We start from the raw sequence: 18772 nt of genomic DNA on the forward strand, positions 1-18772 counted from the left end.
TAAATGTAAAGTAATGCACACTGGAAAAAATAACCCCAACTATACATACAATATGATGGGGGCTAATTTAGCTACAACGAGTCAGGAAAAAGATCTTGGAGTCATCGTGGATAGTTCTCTGAAGATGTCCATGCAGTGTGCAGAGGCAGTCAAAAAAGCGAACAGGATGTTAGGAATCATTAAAAAGGGGATAGAGAATAAGACTGAGAATATATTATTGCCCTTATATAAATCCACGGTACGCCCACATCTTGAATACTGTGTACAGATGTGGTCTCCTCACCTCAAAAAAGATATTCTAGCACTAGAAAAGGTTCAGAAAAGGGCAACTAAAAGGATTAGGGGTTTGGAGTGGGTCCCATATGAGGAAAGATTAAAGAGGCTAGGTCTCTTCAGCTTGCAAAAGAGGAAACTAAGGGGGGATGTGATAGAGGTATATAAAATCATGAGTGATGTGGAGAAAGTGGATAAGGAAAAGTTATTTACTTATTCCCATAATACAAGAACTAGGGCTCACAAAATGAAATTAATAGGCAGCATGGTTAAAACAAATAAAAGGAAGTTCTTCATGCAGCGCACAGTCAACTTGTGGAACTCCTTGCCTGAGGAGGTTGTGAAGGCTAGGACTATAACAGTGTTTAAAAGAGAACTGGATAGATTCATGGTGATGAAGTCCATAAATGGCTATTAGCCGGGATGGGTAAAGAATGGTGTCCCTAGCCTCTGTTCATCAGAGGATGGAGATGGATGGCAGGAGAGAGATCACTTGATCATTGCCTGTTAGGTTTACTCCCTCTGGGGCACCTGGCATTGGCCACTGCGGTAGACAGATGCTGGGCTAGATGGACCTTTGGTCTGACCTCGTACGACCGTTCTTATGTTAAAATAAAATAAAACACGCAAGTGTAAACCTAATACAGTAAGAAAACTGAATACAGATAACATATCACCCTCAGAGATGTTTCAATAAGCTTCTATCACAGACTGGATGCCTTTCTAATCTGGGCACAATCCTTTCCCCTGGTACAGCCCTTGTTCCAGCTCAGGTGGTAGCTAGGGGATTTCTCATGATTGCAGCCCACTTTGTTCTGTTCCACCCCCTTATGTGGCTTTGGCATAAGTTGGGAATCTTTTGTCTCTCTGGGTCCCCAACCCCAGTTCTAAATGGAAAAGCACCGGGTTTAAGATGGATTTCACTACCAGGTGACATGGTCACATGTTTTGTGAGACCCCAAGACTTTGTTCCTCCCAGCCTGACTCAAAGCAAGGCCTGCAAGCAAACAGAGCCATCCACAGTCAATTGTCCTGGTTGATGGGAGCCATCAAGATTCCAAACCACCATTAATGGCTCACATTTTGCATAATTATAATAAGCCCTCAGAATCATATTTCATATTTCTAGTTTCAGTTACAAGAGTGATACATTTATACAAATAGGATGACCACACTCAGTAGATTATAAGCTTTGTAATGATACCTTACAAGAGACCTTTTGCATGGAGCATATTTTAGTTACATTATCTACACACTCATTAGCATATTTTCCTAAAATCATATAGAGTGCAACATCACTGTGGTGGTCCAGGGCATGCAGCCGCTGCCTTCCACCTATACCCAGAGCTGCAATTCAGGCAATTTTAATGTGGCCATTCAGAAGGAGAAGCAGATATCCCATTCAGCAGCTGCTGAGGACACTGTAACCCTTTGTAGGCAGAACCACCACTTGTGCATGTAAATAAGGATGCAACTTGCAGGTACAACAAAATAAATGATTTCTGAACATGTGGCCCGGAATGTATTGATATGGTAGAGTCCTGCATTTGACGTTTACCCACAACAAAGCAAACAGGATCACTTGGCAGGCTGAGTGCAATCAAACACGTGTTTTTAATACAGGCAAATGCAGGTCATACATCAACAGATAGAAAATGTAGGTCACACTACAATATGGAAGTCTGTATTCTGGAAAGCAGTGATTCATAAAAGGCCTTAGGGAGTCTTTATAGGTGACCAAGTGAATATGAGGTCCCAGTGTGATGATGTGGTCAAAAGGGCTATCATGATGCTTGCATAGATTAACAGGGAATCATCATGCATAAAAATGGGAGATGATATTACCTATGTATATGGAATTGGTGAGACCACTGCTGGAATCCTGTTACAAGTTCTGGTATGCACATTTTAGAAAGGATGCTGAAAAAATTAGAGAGGAATTGGAGAAGAACTATGAGAATGGTTTGTGGGCTGGAAAATATGCCTTTCAGTGGAAGTTTAAAATAATTCTATTTATCTTATCGCAGAGAAGGCTAGGAAGTGATTTAATCACACTCCTATAAGTAGCTATTCAGAGAGAAGATATCTGATAGTAGAGGGCTCTTTAGTCTATCAGACAAACGCATAAAAGATCCAATGGCTGGAAAAAAAAGACAAGAAGTTTTTACCATGAGTAATTAATCATTGGAAACAGATTACCAAGAATGTGATAAATTCTCCATCACTTAGAATCTTTAAATCAAATTTGGATATCTTTCTAATTAGGCTCTACTTTAACTACAAGTTGTTGGGCTAGGTACGGAAATCACTAGGTTGAATTCTGTGGCCTGGGTTATGCAGGAGATCAGACTAGATGATCATAGTGGTCCTTTCTGGCCTGAAAATCTATGAACCATTCAGTTTTGTTTCAAATGTTTCATGAGATTTCGAATGATCCAAACGGAGATCTACTCAGTGTACAGTGTGTACTTGTGTCACTGAAAAGTTGTTATTGTGCTGTTGGAAGTTTACAGTGGGATCATGAAAGAGACAATGTGACTCTCTAAGGTGGTGGTGTGGTAAATTTCCCTCAAGAGACTCATGCCTTAGGGGCTGTCTGCCCTTCTCCTCATCCACTCTACCTTACACCAAGAAGGGGCTGCACTAAATAGAAATCCACTAGCAAAGAATAGCATAGAGGATAGATTCTTGCAAAGTAAAAATTCATTTGACATTTTTCACCTTTTAATTACCAATGTGTGGTGCATGTACAGTACACATGGAATTGCTCTTTTAGGGTTGCTGATGTAGATAGTGTTGAAAATAAAGACTTCCCTTGCCCTTTCCCCCTCATGGGTTGAAAGCTAGCAGCATGCAAAGGCTGGAAATCTGTCTTCCTGCCTCCAGGAAAGCTTGGAATGAAACTTCTTGGAACAGCAAGGGTGCTTTGCAGACTTTCTCCCTTACGACGACTTTGTTTTCTTCCTTGTTCTTCTTTTACAGAAGCAAATCCAGAGAAATTCAACAGTCGCTTTCGAAATAAAATGTTTTATGCTGGGGTGAGTTGCGAATAGATTTTGCAGAATAGCCTTGGTTTATTTATTTAAATTATTTATTATTTATTCCCCTTCCTCTCCCTTTCACTCCTGAGACTTATGACCATTTCTTTTGCCCATCACCTTTAAAAGTACATGGCCTGCTTCCAGCTACTTCTGGCCATGCCTCCCCATGTCTGTTTGGAAGAGGTTGAAGTATTATTTCCCCCTAATAGTTAGTAGTTCAGAAGAGTGCTACAGCATTTGGAGGAGGACTGATAATATCCTGTACCCACTGCTGCAGATTGGCAAGTGCTTCACTGTTGTGTTCACATTTATTCCCATCTGTGGGCAGCACTTGGATACTGAATTTACTGGGGAAATTGCTAGCGCATAGGAAAAATTGTTGACCACATCTTTCAGCCCCTGATGAGCATTCCTGGACTTGGAGCTAAAGAGAGGAGGAGGACAGAGAGCTGCTATTTGGAGCATCTCATTTTCATACATGAATATGCAAATCAGATGACAATTTCTTATCCAGGAGGGATGTGGACGGGGCTTCAGCTTTATTCTAAGGTGTAATTAGGAAAGGAGGGCATTGACTGGATAATACTTGCCATCATACATGTCTTTCTGCTGTCAGATTCTATCACTGTCGTCACACCCAGAAGCCTTATGCTTTAAAAACAAACAAATAAACCAGAGCAAGAATTTGCATGATGATTTGAGTGCACAATGGTATTCCATGGTAAATGTTCCCAAGTGGAGTGCCTTTTCTTAGTGTAGCACCTTAATGCAGCAAAACAAGTGGACCAATCTTCCCTTCTGTGTCCTCACCCCCTGGCTCTGATTCAAGGGATTTTTGAGAATTTGAAACATGCACTGTTGACTGGATGCTAACAAGAAACTTGGCCTAAAACTCTGTCAACGGGAGCAGGAAAGAAAAGAGTTTAGCTCAGGATGGTATGTGGTGGTAGAATCTAGGGAGGGATGCAAAGGAAGGAAAGTGACAGGAAGAAGCTGTAGATCATTCAAATAAAAAAAATTCTGATTTGAATTCCCTCCCTTTTCCTATGTCTGGTAGGCAGCCTTTTCAGACTTCCTGCAGAGAAGTTCCAGAGATTTATCCAAACATGTTAAAGTTGTGGTAAGTATAGGAAAGCATGGCACCATTTTCTGCAGTGAGACAGCTGGAGAGGAAGAGAGAGAGAGAATATGTGTGTGGGAGAGGGAGAGGGAGTGCTGAGAAAACACAGACCTAATCACACCAGACCATTGATTGTTACTTTCAGTTTTGACTGTGACATTTGAAACACATTTTGTAGAAAGCCTTTCGGAATTTACATACATAGCACTGGTGCTACCATTTAGGCCAACTAGGCGGTTGCCTAGGGCGCCAAGATTTGGGGTCACCAAAAAGCAGCACCCCCAATTTTTTTTTATTAAAGGGTTTTAGCGGCCGCTGCGGTGGGAGGGAGAGGGAGTCTGAGCCACCGCCGGCAGCCGAGGGGTTCCCCTGGGTCACCGCCCCGCCAGCAGCCCGAACCCCTGGGTCAGCGCACCACCGACAGTCAGCTGTTTGATGCCACAAGGGGAGGAAATTAGATTGGGGGCGGAGTGCTGGGGAGGACAGAGCAGAGGTGAGCTGGGGTGGGGAGGTGCTGTACGGCTCCCTGGGGGGGCACCTCAGGGTTGGGGAGGGGAGCTGCTGCAGGGCTTGAGGGGGTGCAAGGTGGAAGTTTCACCTAGGGCGGGAAACTTCCTTGCACCAGCCGTGAACATACATGACAATTTCCCACTGAGTAACACACCCTTCCCTATCTCACAGAGAGTGAATGGTGCCCAGCAACTATGTTATAGAGAGATGTGTATTTCTAAAATGCGATCCATGTTCTTGGGCAGGTTGTTACAAAATGGGGTAACAGCAATTATTACCCTGTCTGAGACCCCATTTACAAACCCCTCTTTGTTCTGTTGCTTTGGTTTTTGCAGTGTGATGGAACAGACCTGACCCCAAAGATTCAGGAGCTGAAGTTCCAGTGTATAGTGTTTTTAAATATACCCAGGTAAGCTCCAGTCACAACAAAGTGCTGGCTTCATAGGAACAATTAATTAACAAACACAATTTCCAGAGTTGTGCACATAATACATGAACAAGGAAGTCAGCAGATAGAACAGAGTTGTCTTCTGCTTCATTAGAAACACAAAGCAGGAGGAAAAAAAATCAGATCAGTACCTCTAAATAGAAGAGCTCCAAATGGGTTTGGAAGAAACACTGTTTCCTAACATCTCAGAGGTTGTCACAAACAGTGGGGTGTGTTTTTAAAAGCCCAGTATTCCCCCATCTTTCCTGTCCCCTCTCCAAAGATTCCCTTTCCAAGGTACTCACTTCCTCTCTCTCCTGTGTTGCCCCCTCTGCAAGGTTCTTTGTGGAGTCTCCTCTCCAGAGTTCTCCCCACCCCCTGCTCCGCAAGGTCTCCCATATATCCCTAAAGGTAGGCAGGAGAGAGAAGCAGCAGCAGCCATTAGGTAGGAGGCCACTGTCTGGAGCTCCTCCTCCAGTCTATCCCAGCTTTTGCATCCCTCTCTGCTCCTAGACCTTCTGAGCCAGGAGGGAGGGAGGAAACTAAGGTCTGCAGAAAGCAAGCTTAGTTTTAGCCACCTGCCTTCATAGTAAGGGCACAAAGCAGCCTTTGTTGGCAGGAGGCTGCAGGTGAAAATCCAGTTGAGTAGCTGATCTGAAGGAGGACTAGAGGGAGAGAGAAGAGAAGAATCCTGAGCACTACTGCCAAAAGGCACTGTCCCCTCTCTGCTGCCTCCCATCTCCACTCAGCAACCTACCAGAAATTGGGATAGACAAACTAATTGCCTGCCCCACCAGCTTGAAAGTTGGAGGGCAGGTTCCCTTTCTGATCTCTCCTGTAATTATATGTATGGTCACTGGGAGGCCCCAGAATGAATTTTAATGCCTTTTGGAATAGATGTATGGCTATTCACTCAGAAGATAAAGAACTGGCCAGTACTTATACTTTCTTTTCTTTTAATTATTGTAAGACTCAGTGGGGCAAATTCTTAGTATGCTCCCTAAAGCTGTCATTTTCTAAACCTCTTTCTGCAGGTATTGTGCTGGCACAATGCCCTGGGGTACCCCCAGCGACCACAGAGACTTTGAACCTCAGCGCCATGATGATGGTTACATTGAGGTCATTGGGTTCACTATGGCCTCTCTGGTGAGAATTTTTGCAGAGCTGAGTATTTTTTTTTGCATGCAGTAGATTTCACACTGCTTAGGGCACTGGGACTATTCTGTGTGCAATTTTGTATGAGACACCGCATTTCCATGGCTCAACACTAAGATGCACAAAGTTTCAAAAGAAAAAGATTCTCTCCTATGCTTTCCTGGGTTCAATAAGGTGGAAAAAATTGGTTTTGCCTCAATTTTTTTTAATTATGAAGAAATAATGGTTTTCAAAGGAAGAGAAGTATTATTTCATTGTAAAAATGTACTCCCTGAAAAACTGGTCACTTTGAACATATCTAATGGTGCTTCAAAATGCTCCCAAATCAAAATTCAAAGATTAAAGTATTATAGAAGGGATGTGTGTGCATATGTATGTGTGTTTGTACTATGGGGAACGTCTATGGTCTCACAATAACTGCTGTTTGTTACTAGCCCCACTACAACTATGGTCTTTATATATTTTCCATCTACATTAGAGCTAGTCAGAAATTCATAGTTGGAAAATAGGGTTCCAGAAACAATTTTTTTGTGTATAGAAAAATGACACTTTGATAAAATTTGTAAACCAACAAAATATTTTGACAATTTTTTTTGAAAATTTCAAAATATTCCATGTCAAAATTGTGAGGAAAATCCTACTTTCACTTTTTCACTGGGAGAAAAGAAAAAAAAAAAGGTAAGAAATCATGTGTGTTGGCGGGTGGGGGGGTAATTTTGTTGTTTGAAAAAAGAAAAAAAGAAAAGAAAAATAAACATCTTTAGGTTTTTTCTCCCTAAAACTTTTTATGAAACATACTTACTCTTTTTAAACCATCTGTACTAATCACATGATTAAAGGTTGTCCCAACTTTGCAATGTTGAGAAGCACCATGTTGTCAAATCACCAGGTGCTCAATGGACATATCTAATTTTGCTTAAAATAGACACACATTGTAGCCCTCCTCGTCTTCAGTATGTAGGTGTGTCCTGCAGCTTATTTGCAATATGGAGCACTACATGCTGGGACTCCTGGCCTTTAAAGGCCGTATCTCTATCTTGAAATTGAGCATTCCTTTCTGCTGTACTCTAGAACTGACCATCTAGAATTGACCATCACTGGTATTGCAAAAGTTCTCCACGTAAAGTCACACCTACAAATCTGAATAGTTTAAAAGTATTTCAATTGCTGCATTAAATATTCTCAGAAAATTCCCGTTTTCCCTGTTTTATCAGAGTGAGGGGGAGAGAGAAATTTTAAGAAGATCATAGACCATAAGAGAAACACCCTTGATTGAGTAGTGCAAGTGTTTATTTTAAGTATTTGTGTTTTCTAGCTGGTGCTCACATATTATAAATGATTAAAAAAATTGTACAGTCTGCATATGTTAGCTCAAATTCTGATGACTTGTTCTTTGGTCTCAAGGTCTACAGTGCCTTCAGAAGTCTTGCCTAAAGCCAGTGGGGCTGATTTATTTTGTGCTGTGTTATAATGAATATTTACATAAGAAGATCTATATATGTGGAGTACCTTAATACACAAAATCATGCTGATGCATAAATAAGCATTGCATTTTTATATGCACCAGCCATGGAATTCAGAGTGAGCATTTCCACAGCAACCTTAACCCTGTGTCATCATCTTTCAATTGTGCGTTACAATTATGCCATTTAAAATCCTGAGCAAGATAACATGGTACTTGAGAAATAATAGAACATTGTGTGATTTAGTGGAAAAGGAATAAAACTTTTTGAAAGGGGTGTTGTCTACGGGTCAGAACACAGAGCAGCAATCTAGAAATATGAGTGCTGCTTCCCTTCTGACACTGATTTGCTGTGTAGTCTTGGGCAAGTCACTTAACTTAAAATGGGAGTGATAATTCTTACCTGCCCAACAAAGGTGTTATGAGGATTGAATAATGTTTGTAAAGTGCTTTGAAAGCATCAGGTAAGTGCCACTATAATTGTTTTTCTTTTGTTCCCTCACAAAAAAGTTAACTCTAAGTGCATTTCCCGAGTACAAACCTTAAAAACACAAGATCACCAGTTACAATGGTGTTACCCTCCAGACCAACCTCAGTCTTTGTACCTTTTCGCTGTAGCACCCAAATGCATTCACAGGCTCGTCAGTTCCATGCCGAAGTGCTTTTCAGTTTCATTATACAGCCATCCACAATGCAGACATCTCATTCCTCACACTGAAATAAACTTGATCTCCATCATAAGCAAAACTAAGATGCCTTACTGCTAGACCTACTTTAAATGTCTATGCCCCTGATTGGGGTTTCTGCTATAGCCTTTGTATATTGGTGGAGCTATCATATGGGTGCCACAAAGCCAGTGGCAACTGACTGGGAGTACCCCTAGCATCAGTGGAATTCCCTAGTAGTGTATGTCTGGTGGAATAACCCTTCGTTACCCCCACTATTACAGTGCTTGGTGTAGATGTATGTCAAGTTATAACTGAGGAAAGGGGCAGGATGTATTGGAGGAATGAGTAGGTGTATCTGGAATGCACTGAACTGTATTTACAGTGTAACATCCCATAGGGCAGTGTTTCCCAAACTTGGGACGCTGCTTGTTTAGGGAAAGCCCCTGGCAGGCCGGGCCAGTTTGTTTACCTGCTGCATCTGCAGGTTTGGCCGATTGTGGCTCCCACTGGCCAGGGTTCGCTGCTCCAGGCCAATGGGAGCTGCTGGAAGCGGCAGTCAGCATGTCCCTCGGCCTGCACCGCTTCCAGCAGCTCCCATTGGCCTGGAGCAGTGAACCACAGCCAGTGGGAGCCATGATAGGCCGGACCTGTGGAAGTGGCAGGTAAACAAACTGGCCCAGCCCGGCAGGGAATTTCCCTAAACAAGCGGTGTCCCAAGTTTGGGAAACACTGCCGTAGGGAATCAATGCAGGCCACAGTGACTTAGAGTAGTCTTTAGGCTGACCAGATGTCCCAATTTTATAGGGACAGTCATGATTTTGACATCTTTTTCTTATATAGGCTCCTATTACCCTCCACCCCCTCTTCTGATTTTTCACATTTGCTATCTGGTCACACTAGTAGTCTTTGGGGTTGCCTCCAGAAGGCCACAGAGGTTGAGGCACAGCCACCTTTGCCATCCATCTCCTGAGCTGCATATACTCATTTAGGCCACAATTCAGAATCAGATCCCTTAGTGAGCTATTTCTACCTAAAAGAAACTGAGATCAGAGTTAAGGTTTTGTATTTGTTTATGATTTGAAGAGTCACTATAATGATAGACCTTTTCTGTATCTTAGCTGACATTTTGTGCATCACACTATGCTTTATCATATGCTTGTCCACGTTTGTGACACACTGAGATCTTTGGATGAAAAGCCCTGTATAAATATTAAGTAATATGATGATGATTATCATCATCATGTAACCAATAGCCTAGGTGATATATTCATAATAGCACAGTTAAGGTTCCTATGGGAAACAAAACAGTGAATGTCCTGACTTCAGTTCCTGTAACTCTTGATGCTAATGTTGTATTAATTTAGATTTTTTTAAATCTGATAGACAATATTCACAATTTTTATTAAAATACAGTGTTTCTGCCCCAAGATGCCTGCCTAAATCTCGAGGGCCCATTAACAACCTCTCTCTACCTTTTTGTCTCTGATATGTTTTAATTCCCTTTGCCTATTCCACTGCTCTTTCATTCCTGGTTTAGGTTTTAAAGAGGTTGTATGTACTAAGGTAGGAGAGAGGAGATGGGCTTGGAAAGCTGGCTAATTTTTTTGTCTTTAAGTTAACAGAATGCTGTCATTCAAGAACGTGTTGTTTGATGAGAACTATGCAGCCCTGTTTCTGTTGACTTGTTTCTGTCAACTTATGGACAGAATGTTGGGGCAGTGGGTGGGTGTCTCAGAGGGTACATGGTACAGCTCTCTCGTTTCGTTTCTTCAAGACAATTGTTGAACATAAAGCATTTAGTTGCTTTCCAGCTGCAGTTATTGAACAAGGTTTTTCTCCTTGCTCTTTTCAGCTTGTCTACTCCTGATGCTGAATTGCTTTATAAACTGCCATAATAATTATTTCAGATTAATCTAATTCACATCAAGGACAGTATTGCCTTGGTAATAAAGAAAACCCCTATTAATACTATTACTTGAAAAAGCATTTAGATCGTACAGATGGGACCCTGATCCTTGAGTCACAGACTGTAGGCACTGCTGCAACACAAGCAATCATAATTTAAAACAAGATGTAGAAATATACAGAAATGCACCTCGGATGTGTGCAAGCATATAAGTGTTTATTTATATCTCTAAATATAGATCTACACCACATATGATGAGGCAACCTCCACTTGGTAAATTTCATACCCATGTGATACTTGAATTTGTCATGTATGTTTGACTGTTTCACCTGACCTCTGCCCACTGATCCTTCTCTCCAGGACTTTATTCTAGCATTCCAAGTCTCATATTATGTCTTTTCTGTGAATGGAATTACATTGGTCATGCCTCATTGCAATGACTTATTGAAAAGCTTTAATTGGAAGATTGCCTTAGTGCATCATGTACACCCATGTCTCTTACTGGAAAGCCATTCTGCAAATTTAGATGGGGGGAAATGTGGGGTTGGCCTGAAATGCAACTTCCTAGTGGTGATGAATTTGGAATAGTGGGTTCTTTGCATTGAATCCTCCAAATTAGTGAGCAGCTGCTGCTTTTGGATTGTATTATGGCAAGCATGTAAATCTCCCTGTGACAGAGCAAACCACTTACTGCAATAGGGTGGGTCTCGTGCAAATGGAATAGTTTGTAGCAGAGGGTATAGAGTGCTGGGTAAAACAGGATTAGGGAGTTGTAAGCTAACTCAAGTGGCTGGTATAGGATGGTAACATTATGGCTTTCCTTCTCTTTGTTCTTGTTCTGCAGGCTGCTCTTCAGGTGGGAGGCCATGGAGAAAGATTGCATCAGTGCCGGGAAGTGACTCTGTTAACATACAAGTCTATCCCCATGCAAGTGGATGGGGAGCCATGTCGACTGGCTCCATCTCTCATTCGGATCTCCCTAAGGAACCAGGCCAATATGGTGCAGAAGAGCAAGAGGAGAACATCCATGCCTTTACTCAATGAGTGAGTTGGACTTGTTCATGTCCTAATAAAAGGATGCTCTTACTGGGCAGAGAATTCAAACAGGGAGTTTTCATGGACTGAACCATCAGAGTATTTGGAGAAAGAGGTCCAGTAACCCCAGAACGTTCCTCTCCTCCACATTGTATATAGTTACCAGATTTCCTGTGTGCTTTAACTAACAGGGTTCCCTTTGTCTTGCTTTCAGAAAGATGTTATGTCTTGCAGTTATCCAAAGGGGCAACTATTTGGGGAGGTCTCAGTGGACTCTACTGTGTGACTCTTACTAACACTTACGGAAGCTGTGCACGTATGCCTCTCACACCCTTTAAAGTGCCATATAATCTGCTTTCTGAAATTAATGAGTCTCTTTGGTCCCACATTGAGACCATTCAACCAATATCCACAGTCCACTGCAGGATACAGATGTGCTTAGGCTATATTGAGTCTTTGTGTTGGGAGCATGCTGCTCCCGGATGAAAATGGGACCAGCCTGAGGATTCACTGAATAGAGCTATTTGTCACCATGTGGAATCCTGATCGGAGTGTGCTGGTATAAATCGCTAAGGGCTTGTCTACACATATAGCACTACAGCTGTGCCGCTGCAGCACTAAGTGAAGACTCTACCTATGCTGACAGGAGAGCTTCTCCCATCAATGTAGTTACTCCATTGCCCTTAGAAGTGGCAGCTATGTCATGGGAAAAGCCCTCCCGTCGCTCTACTGTGTACACTATACTGTCTACAGTATAACTGTGTCGCTCAGGGAGGTGGATTTTCCACACCACTGAGCAACGTATTTATAGCGACAAAAGTCTGTAGTGCAGACCAAGCCTTAGGGTCTGGCTACTCTGCAGCTGGGAGCATGCTTCCCAGCACAGGTAGACAGACCTGTACTAGCTCTACTCAAGTTGGTGTGCTAAAAATAGCTGCATGGCCACGGTGACATGTGATGACTCTGGCTTGCTGCCTGACTACAACCTCATGTGACCCCCGGTATGTACTTGGTGGCTAACCTAAGCTGCTGCCGTGGCTAACTACCATTTTTCTCATGCTAGCTCAAGCAGAGCTAGCTGAGTTTGTCTACTTGTGCTGGGAGGCATGCTCCCAGCTGCAGCGTATATGCACCCCTAATTGAGAGAGTTCAATAGCTCTCAAATAAATAGTAATTCATCCTGTGCTGCAGTATCTGGGCAGTGGTAAAACATTGCAGTGTTCTTGGAAGTGTTAGTGTTCCACTGGACTATCAGCAAATCAAAGGGGACTTTCCTAGTCTATTAGGAAGTACTGAGGGATGCATTTTGCATGAGACACTATATATAGTATATTTGACAGCTCCCAGTCTGCTAAAAGAAAAGCTATAGTACTCAGATTACGATAAGTGTGTTAGCTTTAGGGAGTTGCATCTGAGGGTGGATTAGGATTGAGAGTTTCTGGATCAGGGAACCAGGAAAGAAAGGAGAAAAGTGAGAATGGACAAGTAAGGGGAGAAGCTATAAAATGAGAGGGAAGCAGCATTAGAGTAGCCTAAAAAGGAAAAGGGAAAGGTTGAAATAAATGGAAGCCAGAAAACATCCAAAGAAGAGAAGATAAAATTTTAAAATATCTTTTTATACTAAAACATTAGTTTTAAAAAAATCCCTAAGAGATCATTTTAATAGCATAAGAATATTTTTAAAAAGACTGTAAATATTAAAAATGCCATTATTTTTTATTTACCAATGCGTCTTTCTGTGCTGCTGAAATGGGAGCTAATAAGCATTCCTGCCATCTTCTTCATGATGTATTATTTAAATTGCAAAAGACAAGGCAGACCTTCAGTATATACGTCGCCTAGGTTTAAAGCCAGATACCTCCAGCATCCTACAAATGTGTTTCATTCAAACAGCCACATACTCAGGAGTGTGTTATTCCTTTCAGCAAATCCTATAATCCAGCTGCCAACCTTTAGAAGCAGAAATGTATCAATTCATAAAATCAAGTACTTTTGTATACCAACCAATGTCTCCTTATTCAGTTTTGTGTATTCAGTTCTGTTAATGAAACAAACGTTTTGGAGCAGCAATCTAAGCTTGTGTTTGCCATATTAGATCCTTATTTGTCTGGAAAATATGTTAGGCCTACATTTCACCTTGAACAGTTGATGAACAGAAGGCTATCACCCCCTGAACAATGACCTCTAATTTCTTTTCATCACCCCATTCCGTGCTACAAAGTCCAAACTGGAAAAATTCGATCCTGAGCCATTGTTTCCAACCATGAGAGAGGCCACAGCAGTGGGGAAAAAAGCATTTGGTGTATTTCAGTCTAGTCATTAGCATGGTCAGGCATGAGCTATAGCATCTGAATTTAAACTGTGGATGGGGTATACTGATCCACCCCATCATGGTAACGCTATACAGTAATTAAGGTCCACTGAACCCTGGAGAATATTGTTCACCGTGGAATTGGTTTGAATATGCAATGCCAAACTCCATCGGGTTCAGAGCTTTTGTTGTTTGGGTACCTTTTGGTTTGAATGAAATATCTACCTGTGAGTCTGTGTTTTTGGAGGGTTACTGGCAATACGTCAAGGATTTTAATCCCAATCTCAAACCTCTGCAAGGCATGTGTGTCAGTGTGTCTGGGCAGTTGGGAAGAAAGGTGGAATGGGCTGGCAGGTGGCATGTCTGTCGAGTTTCTTGGCACAATAAAGATGAATTATAGGAGGAAGAGGTAAGAGCTGACTAAATTGGAGTTTGCCCAGTATGACACTGTTCTGCAAAATCCCACCACAGTCACCAAGTTTTACCTTTTACATTGTCATATAAATTTCTTAATCTGATGTCTTCAGTGTTTAAAGGCATCCCATCAAAATCTTTACAGTTGATAGAATAGGTGGATTTTTCTTCTAAGGCTGGTGAAAGTGCATCCTGTGAATTATAGATGTGTGAGATTACTGAATGGGTCTGGCACTGCATCTACAATTGCTGGAAGCTTTTCTTGATCTTTCTGCACATACAATAATTAAAAAATAATCTCACATCACACTAATACTGAAAGCTATTATTAATTACTTTGATGATATTGGAGGAGGAGGTTAATAGCAGAAACTCCCTTTGGAATTTTGTCTGATGTAGTGGCACAAGTGAGAAAGTTTTCTTTTCTTTTTCAAGTTTCTTAATATGTTTCTGACTTCCCATTGTATGTTGTTTTGGAGTTCTGTTTTTTATAGCATTGAGGTCTGGCCAGGAATGGTAAATTTACCATCTTCCCTGCCGATGACTTTTTCAAAAGCAGTCTGACGAAGTGGGTATTCACCCACGAAAGCTTATGCTCCAATATGTCTGTTAGTCTATAAGGTGCCACAGGACTCTTTTTGTTGCTTTTTACAGATCCAGACTAACACGTCTACCCTTCTGATACTCAAAAGCAGTGGAATCCGCTTATACAAATAATTGTTAATGACGTAAACCTGTTATGAAATAAAACAGTTTCTATGGACCAAGGCAAAACACATGCCCTAAAATACTGTGGTGAGAGTGGGTTGTTTTTTTTCCCATGGAAAATTTTGATTTTTCTTTGAAAAAACTGAAAAGTTTTTGAATTTTGAATTCTTTTTCTGACACATTTTGGGTAAATTGTCATGTAGTTGAAAACCTAATTTTCCATCAAAAACAGTTTTAATGAAATTTTTTTAACAGGATCTAACTGTGAAACTCTTTGAGGTTAATCCTTGATAGAGGGATAAACCTGCTGGAGGGATGAATTTCTAAGCCCTCAAATGGAAAAGTGCAATAGTAAACTGGCTATAACAAATTAATTACCCAAAGACTTCTCTTTTGTATTTAACTCTATGTATTTAACTGAAATATACAGTATCTTATAAAAGAGCAGAACCATTTTTTGTGGCTGTGTATGCTGGAAGGAGGGAGGGCTACAGAGATTTCCCCCTCCATCCTGCACCTATCCCAACACTCTTGTTCTCCTCAGATTCAAAGAGCTGCCTATCTTCCTGCAGTGTCTTGCTTCAGAACCTGTAAACACTGCTCACCTCCAGAGAGTCTGGTTCATAGGACACAATGGGTCCCCAAACTCCCATAAAGCAGCATGCCAGGAAAGTGCAGTTTAAGGTTGATCTGACTCAAAAGGAAGCCTTTGGGGTCAACTCAACAGAATGAAAGGAAACATTTAGATTTTCAGGAATGTCACAATGTTTTGTTTCAATCAGAAATGTTGAAACAAATTTAAACATTTTCAAATACACATTTTTCAGCATACCATGAAAAATTTCTAAATTGCAACTTTTGGTCTCATTTCAGGATTAAAACAAATGTTGAAATGTCAGAATTTCCCACGGGATAGAAATTTCAAATTTTGCTCAGCTCTAGTAAACAGAAATGTGTTAATAAGTGTCTAGAAAGAGGCATGTTTGGAGGAGCAATATATATTTCTCCCTTTGCTCTTATTCTAATGCTATTCTGACCAGTAATCTTTCTTCACAAGCAGATGTAGCCAGACAGTATAGTGATAGATTCAAGAGGCAATTTAGCTTAACAAAGAGATGGTTAAGGGTTGACTTGATTACAACCTATAAGTACCTACATGAGGAAAAAAATATTTGATAATGGGTTCTCCAGTCTAGCAGAGAAAGGTATAACGTGATCCTGTGGCTGGAATTTGGAAGCTAGACAAATTCAGACTGGAAATAAGGCATTTATTTTCTAACACTGAGAGGAATTAACAAACTGAACAATTATCTAAGGTTCATTGTGGATTCTCCATCATTGGCAGTTTCTAAATCTAGATTGGATGTTTTTCTAAAAGATCAGCTCTAGGAAATTTTGGAGGGAAGTTCTCTGGCCTGTGTTATACAGAAGGTCAGACTAGAGGGTCACAATGGTCTGTTCTGGTCTTGGAATCTGAGTATTGAAAGGTCTGGTGGTTTTGGCATCTGTCTGCTGGAGTTTTTAGTTGATATTAAGAAATATTACAGTGGTGAACCTAAGCAGGATTTGAAGTCAAGTTGCTCAGGTGGGAAAATCCAACAGAAATAGGATATTCTGGTGCTATCGTTTATTTTTTTTGACCTTAGAAATGCTGCGGAGGCCTTTCTTACTGAAAAGGAAGGTCATTGACATTCCCTTGACTACTGCTATTAAATGGGCCCCCTTGGTTTCTCTTCTGCTGTTGTGATTTCTGGATGATTGGATTGTCTTCACTTTGTTGTGCTCATTAGTAAATTCTTTTACCTCCTGGCATAGGATGTGAGTTGTCAGTGGATATTAGGAAGGTGGTGAACCTAACTTTTTCTTCCTTCATATTTTCATGCTGAGGCAGTGATAAATACTAGGCCTTCAGAGAGCAGCATCCCTATAGATATTTTTTTTTTAAATGGCTCAGTCTCCGCAATGGGAACTCACCTACCTTATCTATCTCATAGCTTATCTCGGGTAAAATGTCAAAAGCATCTAAGAGACTTAGGACCCTAAGTCTCATTGACTTGCCATGGAACTCAGGCTCCTAAGTCACTTGGGTACTTTTGAATATTTTGCTTCTCATCCATTTACCTAATCTAGGTTTTTATACCATGCTTATTACCCTAGTATCTAAGTATCTAAGGGCCATCTCCTTTCTCCGTCATTTCACAATTCATCTCATCCCAAGATGTGGGGAAGTGAGGATTGTTTAATGTTTGTTTTTGAGAGTAAAATGTCTTAAGGGTTGTAAAAGATAATGAACAAGAAATCTGCTCCTGAATAGAATCTGAGCCAGGGATCTAAATCTAGCAGTACTGTTGAGCCACTTAAGCTGAAGGAGAATTTCCTTTCCTTACTGACAGCAGCCGCACTAATAGCCTTATTCAAGCCTTCAGCTATTAGAGGACCAGACAGTTTCACATGTGTTGCATTCCACCTGAGCTGGGCAAATAATTGGCAATGAATAATTTATCCAATGAATTTCACCTCTTTGATTACTGAGTTATCCATGAACAGATTGTGATATTCTCAAATGTATTCATTATCTGAAATTATTCATAGAATAATTTCTGCATATATTCCTTGGTCTCTTCATTGTTCATCACTGAATATTCAGTTCATCATTGAATATTTCCTGTTTGAAACTTGTGCTGTTTTGATTGAACACAGAGTTTGTTTCTGTTCTCTGATTGGATGAGCATACCACTGCTAACCGGAATCAGCTTTCTGGTTTGAACATCTTCTGATTATGAATTTGGAATTCTTTTTCAATAAATACTGTACAATATTTCCTTAAAATTTTCTGCATCTGCAAACATCCTGCCAATTAAACTAATTTGCAAGAAGAAAATGTAAAAAAGTTGTGAATACAGCCAATATGGGTGCTATTAGCTGAAAACCAGACCTTTGAGGCCCCACCTCTGCCCTGCCTCTTCCCCTAGGACCTCACCCCCTGCTTGCTCCTCTCCCCCCATCGCTGGATCATCTCCACCTCCCTCTCCTTAAGCTGGACTCCCTGTGCTCCAGGCCTGGGACGGGAGCTGCTGTGACCTGCCTGCAGGCAGGAGGTAGCCCCGGCTGAGGAGGGGCTGGCACAGGTTGATGACCTGACACTTCCCCCGATCCCTAGCTCACGGTAACCAGATATTTGGTGTCCGGTTGGTACATTTGACTGGACACTGCCAGGTCCTCTTTTCGACTGGACTTTCTGGCCAAAATCCAGGCACCTGGCAACCTAACAGTCAAAGAAAATTGGTTTAAAAGTTTAAAAAAAAATGTTTGCATTGCAATTGGAGGACAATGTTCAGGGTCAATATACTGTGGTCACTCATATAATGTTTTTCACTTCATTGTTTGTTTCTGATAGGTACTTTCCAAACATAAAAGAAGGCATAGTCTCTGCCTCATTCTATATACCATTACACATAATGGGGACATAATAAAGTAAAGAGGTTCCATCCAGAAGTGACTTTTTAGATGCAACAATTGTACAATGTTGATTGATATTGTTTATACTCAGGAACAGTGCAAGTTGTGGACAGAAAAAAGGCAGCTCACGGGGCAATAGTAAATTTGTTTACTTCTCATATCTGATTTCCATTCGTCTTCTGAGTCAGTTTGTTAAGTTTAGTGGAAAAAGTAAGACTTTACTGTAGCCAGACTAGCAGAGTCAATTTTGCTGCAGAACAATGAGCTGCATTCTACTCTGCTG

At 41.1% G+C, this 18772-nt stretch overlaps 1 protein-coding gene across 2 annotated transcripts in view; it reads left to right on the forward strand.

Annotated features, from left to right (window-relative positions):
• Positions 1-18772, forward strand: part of DGKI (diacylglycerol kinase iota) — a 308370-nt gene that overhangs the window by 173981 nt on the left and 115617 nt on the right. For both annotated transcript variants that reach the window (XM_050918163.1, XM_050918170.1), the window contains 5 exons: positions 3256-3311; positions 4372-4434; positions 5280-5353; positions 6406-6517; positions 11407-11606. In XM_050918163.1, the coding sequence (XP_050774120.1) occupies positions 3256-3311; positions 4372-4434; positions 5280-5353; positions 6406-6517; positions 11407-11606 (505 nt within the window). The remainder of the gene's footprint in view (positions 1-3255; positions 3312-4371; positions 4435-5279; positions 5354-6405; positions 6518-11406; positions 11607-18772) is intronic.

The sequence above is a fragment of the Gopherus flavomarginatus genome, chromosome 1 (genome assembly GCF_025201925.1).
Source record: "Gopherus flavomarginatus isolate rGopFla2 chromosome 1, rGopFla2.mat.asm, whole genome shotgun sequence".
Lineage (NCBI taxonomy): Eukaryota > Metazoa > Chordata > Testudines > Testudinidae > Gopherus > Gopherus flavomarginatus.